The 20,591-nt window shown below is 37.5% G+C and overlaps 1 protein-coding gene across 2 annotated transcripts in view; it reads left to right on the top strand.

Moving 5' to 3' along the window:
- Positions 1–20,591, top strand: part of UNC5C (unc-5 netrin receptor C) — a 392,714-nt gene that overhangs the window by 323,204 nt on the left and 48,919 nt on the right. Inside the window, exons 7-9 of one of the 2 annotated variants that reach the window (XM_067035523.1) lie at positions 2,250–2,414; positions 17,530–17,586; positions 19,601–19,792. In XM_067035523.1, the coding sequence (XP_066891624.1) occupies positions 2,250–2,414; positions 17,530–17,586; positions 19,601–19,792 (414 nt within the window). The remainder of the gene's footprint in view (positions 1–2,249; positions 2,415–17,529; positions 17,587–19,600; positions 19,793–20,591) is intronic. The other variant, XM_059066537.2, reaches the window with a different exon arrangement.

Here is a 20,591-nt window from a genome sequence, read left to right as displayed (position 1 = left end):
CTGAATCTTTCTGTGCTATCTCACGTCGTCCCAAGCTCTTATCCTTTGGTAAATTGAAGTTAATATTTGCCAAAACCAAAACCCACTAAAATGTCCAATTATACAATATATTAAAAAAATTAAGCTAAAATTATTTTGAAATAACCCATACATTTATTGTATTCCATTGGGGTAGCTATTATATTGTCACTTTCATTATTTAGATACAGAGACTATTTACTTCCCTTTATTGTACCTAACTTTTGTCAGGTTCATCCTTTTATTTTTATTATTATTATTATTTTTTTTGTGGTACGCGGGCCTCTCACTGTTGTGGCCTCTCCCGTTGCGGAGCACAGGCTCCGGACGCACAGGCGCAGCGGCCACGGCTCACGGGCCCAGCTGCTCCGCGGCACGTGGGATCTTCCCGGACCAGGGCACGAACCCGTGTCCCCTGCATCGGCAGGCGGGCTCTCAACCACTGCGCCACCAGGGAAGCCCGTCAGGTTCATCCTTTTAGTAGAACTTTCTCAGAGATGGGTTGGAGAAGTGAACTGGAGAGAAAAACCATAATATAAATTTTATATTCCTGTTTTCATTTCCGAATATCAAAACAGTATCCCGCATTGAACCCTTTGAGGGCTTTTATTTACGGAACAAACTTTGACACTTAGCTAGGCTAAGAATTTCAGTATTTTCTCTTGTACGCTCCTATATTTTGTCTGAGTAATGACTCCCACAATTAGAAATGCACTGAGCATTTAGTTGAAATAGAAATGTGTGTTTGTATATGTACTTTGGGATGGTTTAGGTTAAAGCAAATGTTTTTTCTTCAGATAGCTGGGAGTTGCTTATATAGCTAACTGTACGATTGAAATATTAATACTTTCATCATTTTTTCATGTGGGCATATTTATATCTCTATACATAATATGCATAATACATATAGTTACACAATAATTTGAATATGAAATCACACAGATTTCCCAAACTAGGTAGATTATTAAAATTGATCTAATTTCTGTCAATATGTGTACACTGTGTACATTGTACACAACATGTGTACATTGCATGTTCAATAAATGATCTTTGCGATTGTCTTACATTGAATCCTAGATGATTATTTATGTATTTCAGGGAAATTTTTAAAAATTTAACTCTTAATATTTTTCTCTTATTTATATAAGAACCTTTAAAGAATGTACTAGAGTACTTAAGTTGTGTGTTTTAAAAATAGATATCTTAGGGCTTCCCTGGTGGTGCTGTGGTTGAGAGTCTACCTGCCAATGCAGGGGATACGGGTTCGTGCCCCGGTCCGGGAGGATCCCACGTGCCGCGGAGCGGCTGGGCCCGTGAGCCATGGCCGCTGAGCCTGCGCGTCCGGAGCCTGTGCTCTGCAAAGGGAGAGGCCACAGCAGTGAGAGGCCCGTATACAGAAAAAAAAAAAAAAAAAAGAAAAAAAAGAAAACAAACAAACAAAAATAAATAAAATAGATATCTTAGCTCTTTATCACTGAAGTTTACTAACAAGTTAAGCACAAAAATTAAGAAGAAAGTGAATCTACTCTAAATGACTGAATCACAGGAAAAAATTAGGAATGTGCTTAAATATTATTTTAAAAATAAAAGTAGCAACATATATCATCAAATAATGGAACAAAATCATCAAATAATAAATGGAAAATAATATAGTCTTTTCAAGAAGTCATTGCAGACGATGTTAGAATCAAGCAGCATGGATGAAAAAATAGAGTGTATAGGTTGTAGATGAGGGGTGCAGGTAGGTGGGTAGATGGATGGATGGATGGATGGATTTCTTCCACACTCTACCAGGCTCTTCTCCTGAACCCCACAGAGGTTTATTTGCACCACCCACATTACATTATGCAGGAAGGAACCTTGGATCCAAAAAGAGGTTCCCTAATTTTCAATCCAAAATCCAGACTTTTCCCCTTTAATAGGGAAAGGGTCACTGCCAGGATTTACTTTTATGCAGCTCCCGGTGACAGCTTTGGTTTCTGTGTGGCCCATTAAGCTTCTGTTTGCTTGGTCAGTGAAGAAATAGTCACACGCCTCATAAGGGAAGTTCAAAGAGCCCACACAGTATCTGTAGCGCATGCACTGCTTCAGCAGTTACACTGAATGCAGTGTCCCTCGGGGGGCATTTTCTTCCGTGTTTGGTGGTGTTTTGTTTCTGTTTGCGCTTTGCTCCTCTCTGCCCTCAAAAAGCTCCTTCTCCCGTTGACCCAATGCTGGTTTTTGTGTGGCAGTGGATGGCAGGTGGACCCCATGGAGCAAGTGGTCGACGTGTGGGACCGAGTGCACGCACTGGCGCAGGAGGGAGTGCACGGCGCCAGCCCCCAAGAACGGAGGCAAGGACTGCGACGGCCTCGTCTTGCAGTCCAAGAACTGCACGGATGGTCTGTGCATGCAGAGTAAGTCTTTTTGCGCAAATGACAGGTACTGGGGAGGTCTGGGGTTTAACCATTTGGATTTCTTTAAAGGAAATACCAAAAAATAAAAATTTCTTAAACAAAAATGCAGTACTATACCAATATCATGGCTCTCTGTCAAAATTGAAAAACGTGAATCTCCCAGAACCCAGAAGGAAAAATAACCGTATCCAGTTAACAAATGACACACACAGTATTGCTTTCCCATGAGCAAAAAGGGATTTAGTTGTTTCCATGGAGGGGCTGTCATTCTTTTCAGGGCAGGGAAGTGCTACTCAGTTTTATTATAGTGCACAAAAGGGCACCCTAAACTCCTCATAGAGTCACGTGACTTCCAAAAAGTAAGCTATTTATTTCTAATTCATGGCTGTTACTGAACCAGTGTCCATGAAATTTAAAATGTATGTATAAGGACAGGAAATATTTCTGCAAGTAGATTTACCAGTTTATAAGTGTTTAGTGTGAACATCTTCACAACACCTTGAAAATGCTGGGTTTGTATTAGAAATTATAACATTTATCCGAAGGGACTCATGTTTATAAAACATAAATTTTAAAAAATGGGTGTAGAAGATTGGCTCAAGAATATTACAGGTGCTATAAGCTAAATGTTCCACATTTTTCATGGCTTTTTTCCGTAGATTTTCTTAATGAGATGGTGGTTTGATTTCCATATTTGCAGACTCTCACTCCTCTATTGAGGAGCCCTTAGATGTACAAACTTTACCATCCCTTTTATGACCATGAATTAAGGTACTTAGAAGTGTTCTGAAATCACACCTATAACATGAACAGATCAAACAGTGTTGCTGTCTTTGGATCTGAACTAATGGCAGCCAAACGTTGACATTTCTTATAACACATTACAGATTGCTTGTGGGATATGAGCAACCAGATGTATTTGTATTTGTCATTTAAGAATAAGGTATTTTATTTTCAGCACATCTATGAAATTCTGTTTACTTTCCAGAGTCTATATGCACGGGGACCTTTAAAAAGAAACCTTACTTAAAATACAAGTAGGTAATTACATTGCTGACACAGAATAAAAATCCGGTGGGCCTCTTATTTTTCTGTCCACGGTACATGGTATTCTTTGAGAACAGACGGCGGCTGGGTGTAAAGCACAGCTTCTGGTTGTGATTTGGGAGCAACTACTGTGCATCTGAGTTTGTACCAGAAACACAGAATGAAAAGAATACAGCTCTTTTACTAACCATCTATCCAGAGATCCAGGGTGTGTTCCTCTTGGTGTTAGTCTGAGTTGAGGATTAAAATGAAAACATACCGTACACAAGTTATTTTTTAACATTTTTATAATTTAGTATCCTTTTAGTGCTGAACCAATTGATTCATGTGATTGAAAGTAGCAATATTTGAAGTTTCTCTCTCTCACTCCCTTTCTCAATATTATACTTTTCAACTTTGGGCGATTGAATGCCTACTGTTTCTATTGTGCATATTTAAAAATTCCTAAAGCGACGTATTTAACAAGGAGTACAAAGCTGCAAGATGGAACATTGGGCCTTTTATTAGTTACACAAATGACACATTATAAATGATGACATTTGTCAAATACAAGCATGAAATATTCAAGTTAAGACTTTCATGACACAGCATCCCCTTAGCATCTAGCTGATTTCTTACAGCATTAATAGAATTTTTTTCTAATGATTGGATGTTTACCAATAATGATAGCATGAGGTGTGTGTGTAAGTAAGGAAGGGAAATGAGGCTACAAGAGGTGTTACTTGTTGTTTGTTTTTGTTTGTTTATTTCTTTGTCAAGTCTCCTCTTAGCCTGGAACATTTGGGTGTTTGAATTGATTAGTTAAAAAGCAGTTTCCTTTCATAATTCTGATTTGCTGTAATAACAGTCTCTACTAGGTCAATAAACTCTTTCATCTGCCCTGCTGTATCTACTCCAGTGCAAAAGAGAACTGTAGTTTGTGCTATTATTGATTTCCTCAGTGATAAAAACCTCAGATACTGTTGTGCTGAATAATTATAGTATTTTACAATGAAAGCTATAGTTTCTGTTTACCAGTAAGCTGGGTGTTTCTGGCATAGTATTGCTGCCAAAGTTTTTCGAAGAAATGATAATGTTATTTGTCCTTATTTTGGAAAACAAAAGGCTTTCTGATAGTGTAAGTACCAAGCTTGTAAGAGGGACATGGTCTGCATTAAGAAAAACAATGGGAGTAGAAAAGACAGCTAGAAACTTGCAGTTGACAATTAGGAGTTATCATTTAATGTTTATTTACTTTAGGAAAATTAGTGTCTTCAATGCACTGATAATATTGCAATACTGATAAAGAGCTATTTATCTCAAAATAAAGCTAGCCTGCTTACCATTGAACTAGGAAGGCAGTACAATCTCTGAATCTACTCAAAATTGTCTACAAATGATTTGGATATAAATGTAGATATACTGCTAGGAAGGAGAAATTTGGAGTTCATAATGGATGTCAGTAGAATTCAGAGTTACTAGATAACATAGTGTAGTATATTTTAAAAGTCAGATTGGTACTTAAGAGCAATACAATGTGAAATATATAGAAAATATTGCTGTCAGTGTTTAGTCACTAATTTGTTCAAAATAATATTCAGACATATTTTTTCCTTAGCCATTTCTCTCATTACAAATACCTTTGACTCAAAATATGTAGAAATATTGGATAAAATGTTTAAACTTAAAAGACATACACACATTTGGAGTGTGTTTTTGTGTGTGTTTGTGTGTGTGTGTGTGTGTGTGTGTGAGAGAGAGAAAGAGAGAGAAGGGGGGGGCATATCAAGTTCAAAAGAAAGAGAAATCCTCAAGTGGCAGAAATGAAGTAGGAACTCAAATCTAGAGTGGACACCAGAATAACCAAGAGGAGCATTAGACATGGATGTAAGTCCTAGGGATTAGGCTTTAGGATTTCAGTTCTGAGGCTGAGTTGAAAGCCAGAACCTTGAATAAAACTGGGTCTCATAAATGGCTGCTCTCACCATGAAAAATAACTAGAATTTTTTTTACCCATCAGCCCAGTGAAGCTATAGGAAATCTCATGGTAGAGAAAAGAAAAACGAAGTCTTCACTTAAACCTGTGATGAAACCACACTCCAACACCCAGTTCTGGGTATGGAGTCTAAGATACAATACAGGGAACAAAAAGCAAAGTATGTAAAGTTTATAAAGTTAGTAAAACTGGGGTACCAGCGGATGTGAACAGCAAGCCATTTTCTAGAGTTCTTTTCACAACCCAAGTGCCTTGGTCTATGATAAAGATAGCCCACTCCTGGAAATGAATTTACAAAATAAAGTTTTATATCACCCAAGGGAATAGTCTGCTGTAAGAGAGAGTTGGCAACATAATAAATAGGTTAGTACTTTAATAACATGGACTCCTACAGCAATCTGAGTGAGGCTATAAAATAAATTTTAAAAAGACAAACTATCTTTAAAAGGAATATAAGCACAAATGAAAGAAAAGAATATTATAGAGGACAGACAGATTTTGGGGAAAAATCAAATGGAATGTGATCCATTGAAAGTTAGAACTCAATGGAAAATTAAACATCAGATCAGAGACAGCTTTAGATAAAGCTGAAGAGAAAATTGGTAAACTGGATTGTAGATCTCATGAAGCTTTTCAGAATACCAGGAGGAAAGATAAAATGAGTGATTATATAAAAGGTAAGTTAAAACACATGGAAGATAGAGTGAAAAGTCCCACATTTATTATTCAAGAGAGCAAAATTTAAAGTTTTTGAGATAATCAAGATAGAGCTTACTACTCACAAATTCTCAATGAATAAACTACTAAAAATATGAAAATCGATTCTTTAAAAAATTGAGGAACCAGTTAAGGGGCAGTTAAAAATAAAATGGAACTAAACTATAGACAGCATTAACACAGAAGATGGGAAGGTGTAATCTAAGTTAAAATGTTCTAATTTTTGTGTGTTGTTCAGGAAAAGAACAGTAATACTACTTGTGTTAAGCTTTACTGATTCACGTGTCCCAATTAAAATGTTAAGACAGACTACACATAAAGGTTGAATATATAAATTCAAAATAAGATTTTTAAGGGCAGAAAAGGAGCAAAAAAGAAAGAAAAAGTATAGTTAAATGAAAACAAATAAGATGGTATATATTAGAGATTATCATATATCAAGGATAATAATGTAAATGAATTAAATTTACCTGTTAAGGGAAATTCAAAATTATAGGAAAAACCCAGTTTTATATTGTTTATGGGAGACATACTTAAATCACAATTATAGAGAAAGATTGAAAGTTAAGAAATAGAACTTACAATATAGTTCTATCTTTATTTTAAAATGTCCAGTTAATGGCTTTGACTATCTAATTGGGCCATTCTTAATTCCATTTCCCATTTTGCCTAAGTAACACATATTAGAGATTGGTTTTTCTCATAGTTTTAATTTAGATACTTTTTTTTCTTAGACTTTATAGTTTTTAGAATGTTTAATTTTTTGTTGGATAATTAAAAGTTTTCTAAATTGTTTACCAAATTTTTTGTGTAAGACATCTTAAAAATACAGATATTTCCTCAATGCCAACTGAAGTTTTTAACCAAAAGACTTCGAGGTTATTTATTTACAAAATTATTCAATATTTTAAAGATATAATAATGCTAAATGTTAGCAAATGTGCACTAAAGTAGAATTTCTTGTATTTTGCAAATAGGAACACAAATTTTTATGATTATTTGGGGAAGCAGTTTGACAATATGAGTTAAGAGCTTTAAAATTATTCCTCTCCTTTGATCCAGGAATTGTATATCAGTGAATAAGTTTTAAGTAATTAATATGAATACCTAAAATATATGTGCCAAATACGTTCATATTATTTGTAGTTTATTGTAAAAAATGCAAAACACAAAAGTCCAGTGCTAGAGCAATGATTAAGTAATAGATGGTATTTTCATAAGGTGGAATATCATATAGCCACTAAAATATTTATGGTGGTTTAACATGGAAAAGCAGAATATGGATTTATGTATGCATTCAGTCATAACTATATAAAAGTAAGCTTAGAAAAAAGATGAATGAAATTTATTTATGGGAGTGAGATTACAGGTAATTTTTTTCTTTTTCAATATGCTTTCTATTCTCAATATTCTTTATTTTTAGTATTTCATTATGCTTATAATTGTAAATGACTTTTTAAAAAGGAATGTTGAGGATGGGTTAGAACAACTGCATGATCTTGGAAAGAGGAGTCTCATTTCGTTATTTGAGATGTAGCAGTATCACTGATCTGTCCTGGGAATTTTGGGGCACATTGATTCAAATTAGATTAGATTTAGATTAGGTTACATAAGAAGTATTTGCATAAACTACTTGTATAAAATCCTAGTTGTATAAAATCCTTGGTGGCAAGAGTTACTTATAGCCAGTAAACCAAGTACATATATAAAAGGATTGTGAAGACATGGGGATTTGGAACTGAATTACAGTTTTGCATTATTTCCCAGTTGCTTATCATATACATATCACTCTGTCCTTGCAACCATACTTATTCTTAAACTCTTTAGTAAATTGGATTCATTATATGATGCTATATAATTTCATTTGTGAAAAAAGGTCATGGTCTTTAAGCAATTTCAGAAGCTCCACTAAATTTTTAAGCTGTCCAAACACATTAATTATTTAAGTATAACATATATCATGTATATATTACACTGGTATATCCTCAGTGGTCTGGAAAAGTAGTTCTTACACTGGAGACACCACTTTCAAATTAAGAACTTCCAGGAATTGGTGTTATTTCACTAGAATGCATTATTAAAGGATAATTAAAACTGTTAAGAATCACTTAATATACAGAAAGAAGTTGGGCATTATTGGTTTATAAGCACATTGTTAATTAGAAAACAGAATTTAATATTGGAGTTCTTAGGTATGCTAAGAGATATGGATTGCATTGAACAAGAAAGGGTAGATGACTTGGAGTGTTTTTCGCTACTGAAAATAAGCGCACATGTCTGATATCTCAGGTATAAGAAAGTTAACATTAATAATAGATAAGATCGTTTTTTTACTTAACAATACTATAGAATAGTGTATCTTATTCAGAAGGCAATAATGGAAGGTCTCTTGTGCTGTGTACCCATTTAGGTTTCTTTATATCATCTCTAAGATTATATGAAAGTAGCTCCAGGTCTTGCCATATGGTTTTGAAATAGGATTTGCATAAAATGGTTTTGGGGAGAAAGAGAGCGGACACACTAGACACAGAGAGAAAGAGGTGCAAGAGAATAAAAAATAGCACTTAAGACAATCCCCAAAACTGCTAAGCCAATAAGCGTATTTACCATTTATGTTGAAATACGATTGTATTACCAAGACCTGATAACTTTTAACTTTTATAATCATTATAATGAATTTGTAGTAAGATCTGCTCTGTTATGGTTGGCATATAATGGTATAATCCATGCTTACCTCTTCCTTTTGAAAATAGCAACCTAAGGACTATATGTGTGGTTTGGTCCAGAAATGGTACATTATATATACTTATGAATACACTCAAGTAGATTATTACGTTACCGCAGCTATTCCTACAGACTTTGGTTTTTAATCCCAGTTGAAGATTGGAGTCTCACATAGAGATATGTAAGAGTTCAAATCTGAATTTAGAATTATTCCTTCTTGTTGAAGAGGTTTTATGCCACAGTAGACAAATTAGAAATTGCAGTTTACAAACAAGAACTGCCTAGAATTGTGTCTGCATCAGTGAACTTCCTGACTTTGGGAAATTAAAATGTTATGCAGTCTGCAAATTCAGCACTTTCCACTCATTAAAAAATTTACATGTCACCCTGCTCTTCCATTAATTCTCACTTACAGAGGAAGTGACAGAACTCTGTGTGTGAATTGTAGCCCGGACACACTGCGTACCAGGGCCCCCAGAATCCCAGATGCATTTAATGTGAGGAAATAATTTACTTTACAAATAGGCTGCTCTTCACTTTAGCGTGATGTATTTATTATCACCGCCATGGTAGGCATTTGAGAAGGCGCTAGTCAGTTTCCAGTGAAATTCTTGTCAGCACAGCAGTTTGATAGGGAAGCATAACTGTGAGTGTCAGACAGTGAGTGCTTTTATCCATAGTTTGGAAGAAGTTGATGTCCTAGCTGTGTTTGTATAGTCCTTGATACGCGTCGTGTCCCAGCTGGCAAATAAATATTCTGTCCGTGGACTGGCTGCCCAACGCAAGTGTGCTCTGCTGTCTCCGGTATGATGAGTGTGGTTTGCTTTTTCATGTTTTCCTTTCTGGTAAGACATTTTCCTGATTTTGAAAGCAGGGATGTGGTTAGGAACTTTAGCCCCCAGAAACCTGCGGAACACCTAGGGAGCCCCAGACAGATTGGTGTGAGAAGACAAATGCAAAGTCTTCAGCTCCCAGGATGCAAAGTAAACTAACTCCGAGGGGATTAAGAAAGGTCCCACCTTTCACAACTGCAGCAAAGCTAGGACTCCTTCGGGATCACACAGGGGCAGGGCCAGCGCTTTTGCTTGTTTTCTTTTTGCCTAAAAACCCAGCAGATGGGGTGATGTACGCTAGGAATTGGCCTCTTTACTTCAGGACTTTTCATCGCTTTACTTTTTCTATCAGATGTCTTTAATACTATGGATTGATTTATCACTGCCTTTGGATTTAATAATTTATCCTTTTTCTGAAGGAGCGTTGATGGGAATAGAAAATACTGCACTGAAAACGCTTGGGCAGCTGATCTGTGGGTTTGATTTTACTCAACTGTTGGATTAAATTTCAGACATTTACTGGTCGCTTTCTGTGGGTCACGAGATAAGGGTTTTATATTTGAGATATCCATTCCCTGCTGCTCACTTTCAGAAGGGTGTGGTTGTCGGTGTTAGGAAGAGGGCTGTAGATCAGTTGGTGAGGCTCACTGTCCTGTGAAGGCTGGAGCACAAATTACCATGGCAATTTAGGTAACTGACATCAGTGATAAGCAAATGTTCTTTTCAATTTTTGTTGTCATGTCCTAGGATTTATGTATTCATTTATTTGGAGTTCCTTAAGCCCTTGTCAATAAATAAACCCTCAGAAGAGTGGTAAATTATAATCAATGACTGTGAGGGTCTTTGACAGACCTGACCTTTGACATCATTAGTGCAGTCCTGATGGGCTGGTTAGATAAGAACCAACCTAAAAGGGAAAAAAAAAAAAAAAAAATCTGGTCATGTTTATTTTGAATGGCCCTTGAGGTTTTTAATGAGAACATTTGCATCAGAAGAAATGTAATTGGAATGAGAAAAGTCACATATGTTGGCTTGGGGTAAGGTCACTGGCAAAAAGAAAGACCAAGCAGCCGGGTCAAGGAGAGAGGAAAATCCATGGAGAAGAGAGATTCTTCTAATGCTAGGGTCATAAAAGTGAGGACAGATCTTCTGAAGTGGCCTATTGTACTTCAGATAGATAAATATTCTAAAACTAACCAAAAGCTTGATGATTTAAAAACATGGACTTTTACAGAACACACTTCATGCTTTTATAAATTAGAATTGAGTTATGTCATATTCATAATTTATATACTACTCCCCATATGAGATACGAATTCATCATCCATTTTATTTAACCCTCACAATATCATAAAATCTGTTTCCATGTATTAAGGCCATAGACACAGCTCCATACTGAAATATAATGAGTAACCTTGAAGGCAAGCAGGAATACCGTAAAAAACTCCACCCATCTTCCTTTTGGCTACAAACTTGATAGCTAATCTAAAGACAGAGTTAATTCCAAGACGGCTACATAAAGACTTTCCTTTTATGTCTCTCTTAAATCTGGCTCAATGGTTCTCAAATTCTAGAGAGTGTAAAAATTACTGTATCATATATATATTTTAGTTTAAAGGAATTACAGATGTAATGTTAATTGTATTGACTTTCCACCTAATATAATGACTTAAGGCCCCAGCATTAATTGCTTCTAACTCCAATCTACTATGGTAGCCGTGGCGAAACTGAAGCAAAATGGACCTGAGTTCAACTTAATAAAACTCAAAAGGTACAAAAAATAATCTTACAAACAGAACTTTTGATATCCCCCTAATAATAGCTCTATCTTGGTAAGGCAGGAACCAAGGCATAAAATTGAAAGAGCCCGCCAGCATCCACAAGTATATGAACCCACATCTGTCTCATTTTGAAATAAGCCTTTTTCCATGTGGGCTCTTAGAGGCTGAAAGCAGGTGGTGATCAGCTTTCGTGGCTTTAAAATGTGATTTTCTTCTTATGTGTAGTGTCCCTTCAATTTTTGATGTTTATTCCTTTTTTCCCGTTGGCATCATTTTTGAGCGAAACAATGTTTCTCTTTTAAATATTTACATTTATGGTAGGTTCTGTGCCAGATGCAAAGTGATTATCATACATTAACAACTGCATCGTTCTAGTATGGCTCTCCAATTACATTAGAGCAGAGATGCCCAAGTATGGTGCACCTCTTTGCTTACCCCGTACTTGCAACAGAAGACACTATTTAGAAGTTGTTTTATTTAAGGGCGAAAATCTCTGTTTTAACTTTCTCATGAGTATCAATGATAACATTTCAAATGGAGAGGTTATTTTCTAGTCTAAATAATTAGCATTACCTCATTCAGTGACTGAATTGCAAATTAAGCCATGAACATATCAAGCCCTTTTCTATTATTTCCTTGTCTCTCCTCATTTAAATCTATTCATTAGACAGTACGTATAAAAATGACGGGGCTGTAGCCTAAATGCTGGGATCTGCCCCTCGCTTTGCTGTTTCACCAGCTTGGTGATGTGAGGCAAGTCCCTTCATTGCTCTGTGCCCCGGCTTCTCCGTCTGCAAGTACAGAGGGGTTAGAAGAGGGAATTCTAAAAATGATCTATTTTAACTCTAACATCCTGGGGGTTTGTGAAGTAGTAAGGGCATAGACTTGCTTTGGAGGAATTTAAACCTGGCTGGTGATGCTCAGAAGTTCTAACGTTTTTCACATCGGCATATTTGCTTGATAACTTTTCTATTAAAACACGACTTATGGCATAAAAACAGTTTACATTATCTTTTAAAAAGTTAGTCATAAAACCATCATCTTTACTATTGTCTATTATTCGTATTGCATGAAAAGAAAATTTAAAAGACTAGAAATATCTAGTTGGTGTTTATTAGGGAAATGAAGATTTACGTATAGTTCCTGGTGGAGTTCCTGCGATTTCCCAAATATAAACCCACCAAACAGGCTATATTCAGACATTGCACAATTAAGAGCCATGTACTTAAGGATAACTTGATATTACTTGCCGCTGTATAAAACCAAGGAAGGCTCACTTTCCTTTTTAAGATGCTTGGGATGGGCTCTCATCTTTTATAGCAGTTGAACATCAGCTGAAATATATGGGCAAACCCCATCTCTAGTCTGAAGGATGACTTTGTGAAAATTAGGAAAGTCATTTTCCTTCCTCAAGTCACTTAACTACCATCAGCTGTAACAGTGTTACATTAGCAGTCCAGATCCACAGTCAACGCAGCTGTGAACAGGGCCTCCCAGAGCTGGACACGGCAAAACCTGCACACTGTCAGCTACACTCACAGGAGGATGGAGACCAAATTTGAGTCTCAACACTTTCCTTAACTTTAAAATATCGCTTCCCATTTTGGGGACTGATTCTCCTCGTCTGAAAAAAAGTTGGACTAGATAATCTCTCTTTTTTTTTTTTGCGGTACGTGGGCCTCTCACCGTTGCAACCTCTCCCGTTGCGGAGCACAGGCTCCGGACGTGCAGGCTCAGCGGCCACGGCTCACGGGCCCAACCGCTCCGCGGCGCGTGGGATCTTCCCGGACCGGGACACGAACCCGCGTCCCCTGCATCGGCGGGCGGACTCTCAACCACTGCGCCACCAGGGAAGCCCTAGATAATCTCTTAAATGGATGTTTTGATCAATTATGACGCGGCTTAGCATAAGAAGCATTTCACTAACTATTTAAGAACAGCCCACTCTTGCTCTGTGTTCCTTCTGTCCATGGGAGGTGACTTTGAAAGTTATCAATGGAGGTACATTTTGTTCCAGACAAGTCTTCCATGGCAAGACTGTTCCTCCCATTGCAGGACATTTAGTACCCTTGGCCCTCACTCACTGAATGCCTCAAACAACCCCCTAATCATTATGAGAAGCAAAAAAACCTCTTCTGTTCTATTTCCAAACACCCCATTTAGAAGTGGCACCACCTCTGGATGAGAAATCATTTCAGTATCAAGTTGCTCTCTGGCCTTGGAAATTTGCTTCTGAAACATGCCCCTGTATCTTTGCCAGAAGCCACAAAGGCCAGGAATTAACCTCTTTAAAAGGAGAGGGTGAAAGAGTTAGACAGTACTTAAAAGAGTCCATTTCTTGTGGCTTTTCAGAAAAACTGGGCTCCTTGTCTCCGTCATAACTTGGAATCCTGAAATTCAAACAAATTTCCTACTCATTTTATTGAATAATAGGCTGTGTCAAGTCTGCTGCTCTTAAGAGCCATTGTCCTAGTGCACTTATAATGTGCATCGTAATGATATTGATATGGTTGTCACTTATTGATTGCTTTCAATGTACCAGCACTTTATAAATCTCATTTATCCTTTCCACAGCCACATGGAAGTGCATATTCATAATCCCTTACACAGATTAGAAAACTGATGCTTAGAGAAATGCAGTATTTAGTTTGACCAAGCTCTCATAGTTAAGGAACTGACAGGGCTAGGATTCAAACTGAAGTCCACGAGATTGAAAAACTCAGTTTCACTGCCTTGGCTAACAGCTGAGGTGCTTTTTCAATCGACCTGCCTTTCAAGTAGTAGGAAAGTTAAGTGAAATCCCTAACTTAAGAACCAGGCTGTTGATAGTGGCACTAAAAAATTATTTTGCACTGTGTTCTGCCAGAGATGAGATTTTTCATTATTGCTAGGACTGCTCTCAACAGGATCACCTCATTAACTGAAGAAAATGTTCCCTGTTGTTCCGTGAAAGACGGATCAGATGGAGAAGTATAAAAGCAAACTCTAGAAAGTGATTCTATATTCCCCTCATTTGCGGGATAGAACAGCAATCCCCTTCTATTCTGATACCCAGCTTCCTAAGTGATGTTTTAGTTGTGTAGTTGCAGAAGTGTTTCGAAAAGGATGGAAAAAGTTTTACAGAGTTACCTTCCAAAACTCTTTATCAGTGTTTCTTTCACAGAGTCAAGTGAGGTGTTGAACCATTGGTGAGTGTACTTAATACCATTCTGTTTTAAATTTTCCCATGTAGGAAAATAAGTGTGGCTACATTGGTCACTATTAGCGGTGAGAAATAACTAATAGACTTTTTTTTTTTAATTTTTAGAGGAACCTCACATGCAAACACTTCATTAAATATATTGATACACCTATTGATAGACATCTCCCAGGCCAAGTTTTGTAGAAACCATCCATAAAATCCCGTCACTTCACTCCCCAAAGGGATCTTTTCAACATTACGTCTGAGGACAGGATTTGCATTTCAGTTGGAATAAAATTGAAACGCCTCATGGTGGACTGACCACCAGGCCTACAAGGTCTGGCTGCTGCTTCCCCCTCTGAGCCTCTACCCCTTCCCTGTTTCACTCACTACCATCCGAGTGCTTCGTTTTTATGTCAGGACTTTCGCACCCACCGTCCCTCTTCATGGAACATTGTGCCCTCCAGATCTTTACTTGGCTGATTCTTTCTCCTTGTGCAAGTTTCAGTTTAAATTTCATTTCCACAGAAAATTCGTCCCTGATTCCCTAAGTTGGTCATTCTTTTATCTCCAATCACATTACTTTAAAAAAAAAATTTTCCAAGAGGACTTTTCCAGCATTTGAAATGACCTTGATAATTTTGTTTACTTGTTTATTTTCTGTTAAACAAGAATGAAAGCAGTGACTTTTCCCATCTTATTTGTCACTGTACCCCTAGGCCTAAAATAGAACCCAGCATATAGTAATAGGGTTCAAGAGTATTTGTTAGGTGAATGAATGAATGAATGAATAGATTCCAGTTCTGTGCCTGGAAATAGAAGTCTCAGATAAATTACCACAAGGCACAGAAGTATTTATTGAGCAGTCCAGATCTACAGAAACATGGGAAAGTCGAGATTATAAATTTCCTTTTTATTATTCCTTGGTCTGCCTGTCAAGAACAGGGATTCTGTTGGGTAGTAGAGATGAAAGCCAAGGAAAACCCAGAACTGCTTCACAGGGTGAAATTTCAGACCTGTCTCTCTGGAGATAGGCTTCTCCCTTTATAAGATACAGCTCTTCTGCTTACTCCAGCAGGCCCACCCTGATTCTTATCAAAATTTTCAGGGTGAACATCAGACCATCCCCAAATACCCTATTTTATGCTTGTTTCTGGGCCCTCTCACCTGCAAAGGAAAAAAAAAAAAAGAAGAAGAAAAATCTTCTGACACCCCTCCTCTTAAAATCACCCCTACAACAGTGACAGCACTTATCTGGTCCCCTGTACTAGCAGTGAAATTATATTGTCTTAAGTCTTTGGGTTTCAAAAATAACCTTTTTTCTTGTGCCTGTGTATGTCCCAGATGTCCTTTTATTGAGTTCACAGAATACAAATGGAAAAAGGTTATTACCAGACAGAAGTGTTTAAAAATGAAAATCAAACCTAATACATGGACTGAGACAACTGGAATAAGAAATATAATATTTATAAAACTGAGTAGGAGGTTGCAATCATTGCTCTAAAATAAAGCATTAAAAATTAATTGAGAGCAAACCTGTCTGTGCTACAGCAAACCTCTCTTTCATTAAGGTAGTGCTGCATGTTTCTCCTGAATTAGTTCCCCAAAAATAGGTAAATAGCTTGCAAGAACTGCGCGTTCAGCAAATTACGGAATATCTACGTAAGGCACGATTTAGAGTTACCTTTAGTGTTAAAGCATTAGAGGCCTTTAATTTTGAACCAATTAATTGTGATTCTTGCAGTTTCGCTACATCTTTTGCCCTCGAGTATTACTCGGAAAGTTTCATTCACACGGTTCTTATTCATGTTCATTCCATGAATCCAGATGGTGCTGTGTCATTTGATTAATTCATATGTTACAGAATGTTAAATATTAGGAAACTGTGGGTGCTAGCTATGCGATACTTTAACTTTTTCCGCAGATTTTCATTTCAAAAAGTTTATGTTCCTCGTTTTAAAAATGTTTTCTCCCAATCTTCTACTTCACATTATTGCCATTATTTACTGTTATTATCATCACCGTCATCATCAGTTTCCTCCTTGGAATACACTAAAAAGGAAGAAGAATAAAACTGCTAGTGTTATTTCTGCATGTACTGTTGGGATGAGGTTTTTATTTTGCCCGATTTACACTATTCCTCTGAAGCCCTAAAATAAACAACCTTATAACCTCTGGGCCCTATTGATTTTTGAATGATTTCAAGTAAAAAGCATCCAGTTTCCATTGCATTGACAAACTGCTCAGTCCCTGGGCAAAAAAACCTATCGGATTCCTATTCAATGGAGGGGCAAGAAACAACTGAAAATCCAAAAGGTGGATTTGAGATGGAAGGAGGAGAGGTGGTCTTGCTTAGCTCTGTAAATGGGTATTTAACCTTTGACCAATGACGACAGGCCTTCTTTAGTTCTGTTAGACCGGGAGCAAGCTGTTATGATTAAATAAAAGAGGAAAAAAACTGTTTAGACCCTTACTGAATATGTCCTGGGAATTAAGGCATATGGCAGGGATAAGGAAAAAAGATGTTCCTTATGCTAATGACCCTTGATGTCTGAAATAAATTAGATCCATTAGAGTTTATGCTCAATAAAAGAAAGACTTTAAGCACTCTGAAGTTAGTGACTCGAGACCAGTTTGGGCTCTGAAATTCAATCTGCCTACTTATTAATTCTTAGTGAGGCTCCAGAACAGACAGGAGATGCAAAATCATAATTCTGTACTGAACCAGAATTTTAAAGGACCCAGGTTTCTTCTCCTTTTATTTAATTAAACCATTTTTCATGCTTCTCATTTTGTTTCCCTCATTAATTTGATTTTGTTCCCATTTTTGTTTCATTTTTTTTTGTTTCTTTTCAAGGTTTCATTTATCCTATTTCAACTGAGCAGAGAACCCAGAATGAATATGGATTTTCTTGTAAGTTTGATGTTTGGTTTTTATGTTGCTGAATAATCGTTTAACGTTATTGCCCCCAGTTCAAGTTTACCTTTCTTTGGATCACAGATGTGCACACAGGAAATAGGCGCCTAATATATTCTAACATGAAAAACAAATTAGATTTTCACTGCTGAAAAGAAGAAAGGGTCATTTCAAGCCTCTGCCAGCTTTAAAATCTATCAGTCTCCCATTCAAAGCCTAAGTCCCAGTAGCTGACAAAACGTATCGTGAAATATGTGGCTCTAAATAAAGGGCAGGGTTCGAATGCTAAAAAGAAAAGGGTTGAGAAAATGCAGATCTGTTGATTTAGAAATCATGAATATTGAATAAGTATATTGCAGCCTGTTAAAGTAAAACATTAAGGATTTAGATACACTTTCTGACCAGAGTTCAGAGTGCTGCTGTAGGGCCTCAAGTGAAACCCAGCAGCAAAGTGAAGTCAGCACTTTGAAAGTAGTGTTCACGCAACCAGGAGGCCTTGGTATGTCTCTGGTTTCCTGAAAAGCTCCGTCAGTATTGACCTGATTGCTGCTTGAGCAGGCATTATAGAAACTTTGGGAAAGAGGTGTTTAAAAAGAAGGGATTCTTTTACATACAGTACATTTAAACACAAAGTCCTAAAAGAGATGGAGCGATTTCCCATAGCGAATTCTTTTTTTTACTGTTAGTGTGTTGAAGATACATGACATGAGTGTGGGTGACCACGTGGGCCGCTGGCAATCAAAACGCGGAGTCATTTCACCGCATAAACCGCGTGGCTGTGAGTCTTAGGAGAGAGTAGTGGTTCCGTGACTTTTAGGAAGCCATGGGACTTACAGACCTGAAAATTCTCTTCCTGCAAAATGCACGTGTATAAAATTGAGCGTAAAAAGGTTGTTCTTGACCATCTGAAGGACCAGTTTAATCACCTTTCACAGTGACGGGAACGGCTTTGGTTAATTTTGCTGACAGTTTTGTTGTGGATCACAGAAAACTAAAACTAGAGACTTGAAGATGTCTAAGGGATTCAAGAAAGGTTTCATTTTATCGGTTTGTTGTCTTTAAATTATCAGCTTTTATCACCATTTGCCGTTGGATCAGAGCATGTTCTAATGCCACTAAGGCAACAGGCAACAATTATAGGATTTTTCTTCTTGCCTTACCCAGAGACAGACCTCCCAGCTGACCTCACACCGTGTTAATCAAATGCTTAATTGCCTTTTGGGGGTGGGGGGGTTGGCTGACCTTTCTGATCGCTGAACCAGGCCTTTATCTTACCCGGTACACCATAGAGCTGTATTTTATTCCGGTAATGAGCAGCTCAAATGTAAACCTCTGACAAGAAACCGGGAGAAGCTCAGGGTTTCCAGAGGTAATACTGAATCTTGTAGCAAAAGCCTGGAGTGATCTGCATTAACCTCTGCTCCCCAGATCTGGGTCTTCTGAAAGCACACCTTTCAAACCCAGCATGTTTGCTCGCAATGTTTGCTTTGCTTAGTTTTCACTGTTTCTACCCACCCCTTCGTTGATTTAGGGGAAAGTGAGAAGAGTGCTGTGGAAAGTAATTTGTGACTCGGAATGATACTTAGAAAAATATTCTGGTTCAATAAATATACTGATTCAGAACATGCCAGATGTTTCTAACAGAGTGTTTATGTTTATAAAGAACTATAAGAGAATCCAAAGCTGCCTTCCAAACTTTTCCACCTGAAATTAGTAATAAACATTTTTTTCCTGTGGGTTGAGAGGGTTTCAGCTCCAGCTTCTTTTTACGCCTTGTAATACATGGTCTGTTATGTTGCCCAATTTAAGATAGTGAGTGGATAGACACAGAGTGAGAAAGAAAAAGAAAGAAATCAGAGATAATTTTCCACTGAAAGACCACAGTTTTATATAGCTTTGAAATTAACCTATAAAAAAGGCAATGAATGTCTAAAAAAATTATAGCAATACATATGTGTACTGTGGGAAATTTCTCTAACCATTTAATTCAATGTTTCCTTCTCCCTTTTAGCTGCTCCCGATTCAGATGATGTTGCCCTGTATGTTGGCATTGTGATAGCTGTGATAGTTTGCCTGGCCATTTCTGTAGTTGTGGCCCTCTTTGTGTATCGGAAGAATCATCGTGACTTTGAGTCTGATATTATTGACTCCTCTGCACTCAATGGAGGCTTTCAGCCTGTGAACATCAAGGCAGCAAGGCAAGGTCAGTTGACATTGCACTTCACACTTGGACTTATGCATGTAAGCAGCCTCCCTGTGTGTCTTCAGAATCAGTGAGATCACCAGGTTGGAATGCGGTCACATCAGCTGGAATGTAAACTCCATGAAGACAGAGATTTTCGTTTCTTTTGTTGATTATAATAAATTAGAGTTGACAAGGTGTACAGATCTTTTTTTTGTTTTCCTTCTCTAACAGGTTGCTCTGTCATACTTTTTTTAAAAAAATATATTTATTTTATTTTTGGCCGCGTTGGGTCTTCGTTACTGCGTGCGGGCTTTCTCTGGTTGCAAAAGTGGGGGCTACTCTTCGTTGCGGTGCGTGGGCTTCTCGTTGCAGTGGCTTCTCTTGTTGCGGAGCACGGACTCCAGGCGCGCGGGCTTCAGTAGTTGTGGCTCACGGGCTCTAAAGCGCAGGCTCAGTAGTTGTGGCGCACGGGCTTAGTTGCTTTGTGGCCTGTGGGATCTTCCCGGCCCAGGGCTTGAACGTGTGTCCTCTGCATTGGCAGGCGGATTCTTAACCACTGCACCACCAGGGAAGCCCTCTCTGTCATACTTTTAAACTTTTATTTGAAGAGTACACAGATCGGTTGATTGATTTCTTGAGTTTCCTTTTTTTTTACTTTTGACAAGACATCTTGTAGTGCTATGAATACAGTGGTCTACAGATGAACCCAAATCCAGTATAGACAAGAGAAACTATTACCTAGTCAGCTAGTGAGGATCACGAATCCAATTTGTTGAAATAACTAAGTACCGTAGACACAATAAGTAGACTTCAAGGC

Source organism: Kogia breviceps, chromosome 6 (genome assembly GCF_026419965.1).
Source record: "Kogia breviceps isolate mKogBre1 chromosome 6, mKogBre1 haplotype 1, whole genome shotgun sequence".
Lineage (NCBI taxonomy): Eukaryota > Metazoa > Chordata > Mammalia > Artiodactyla > Physeteridae > Kogia > Kogia breviceps.
The sequence above is the reverse complement of the archived record's forward strand: the minus strand, read 5'-3'. Positions and strand labels throughout refer to the sequence as shown.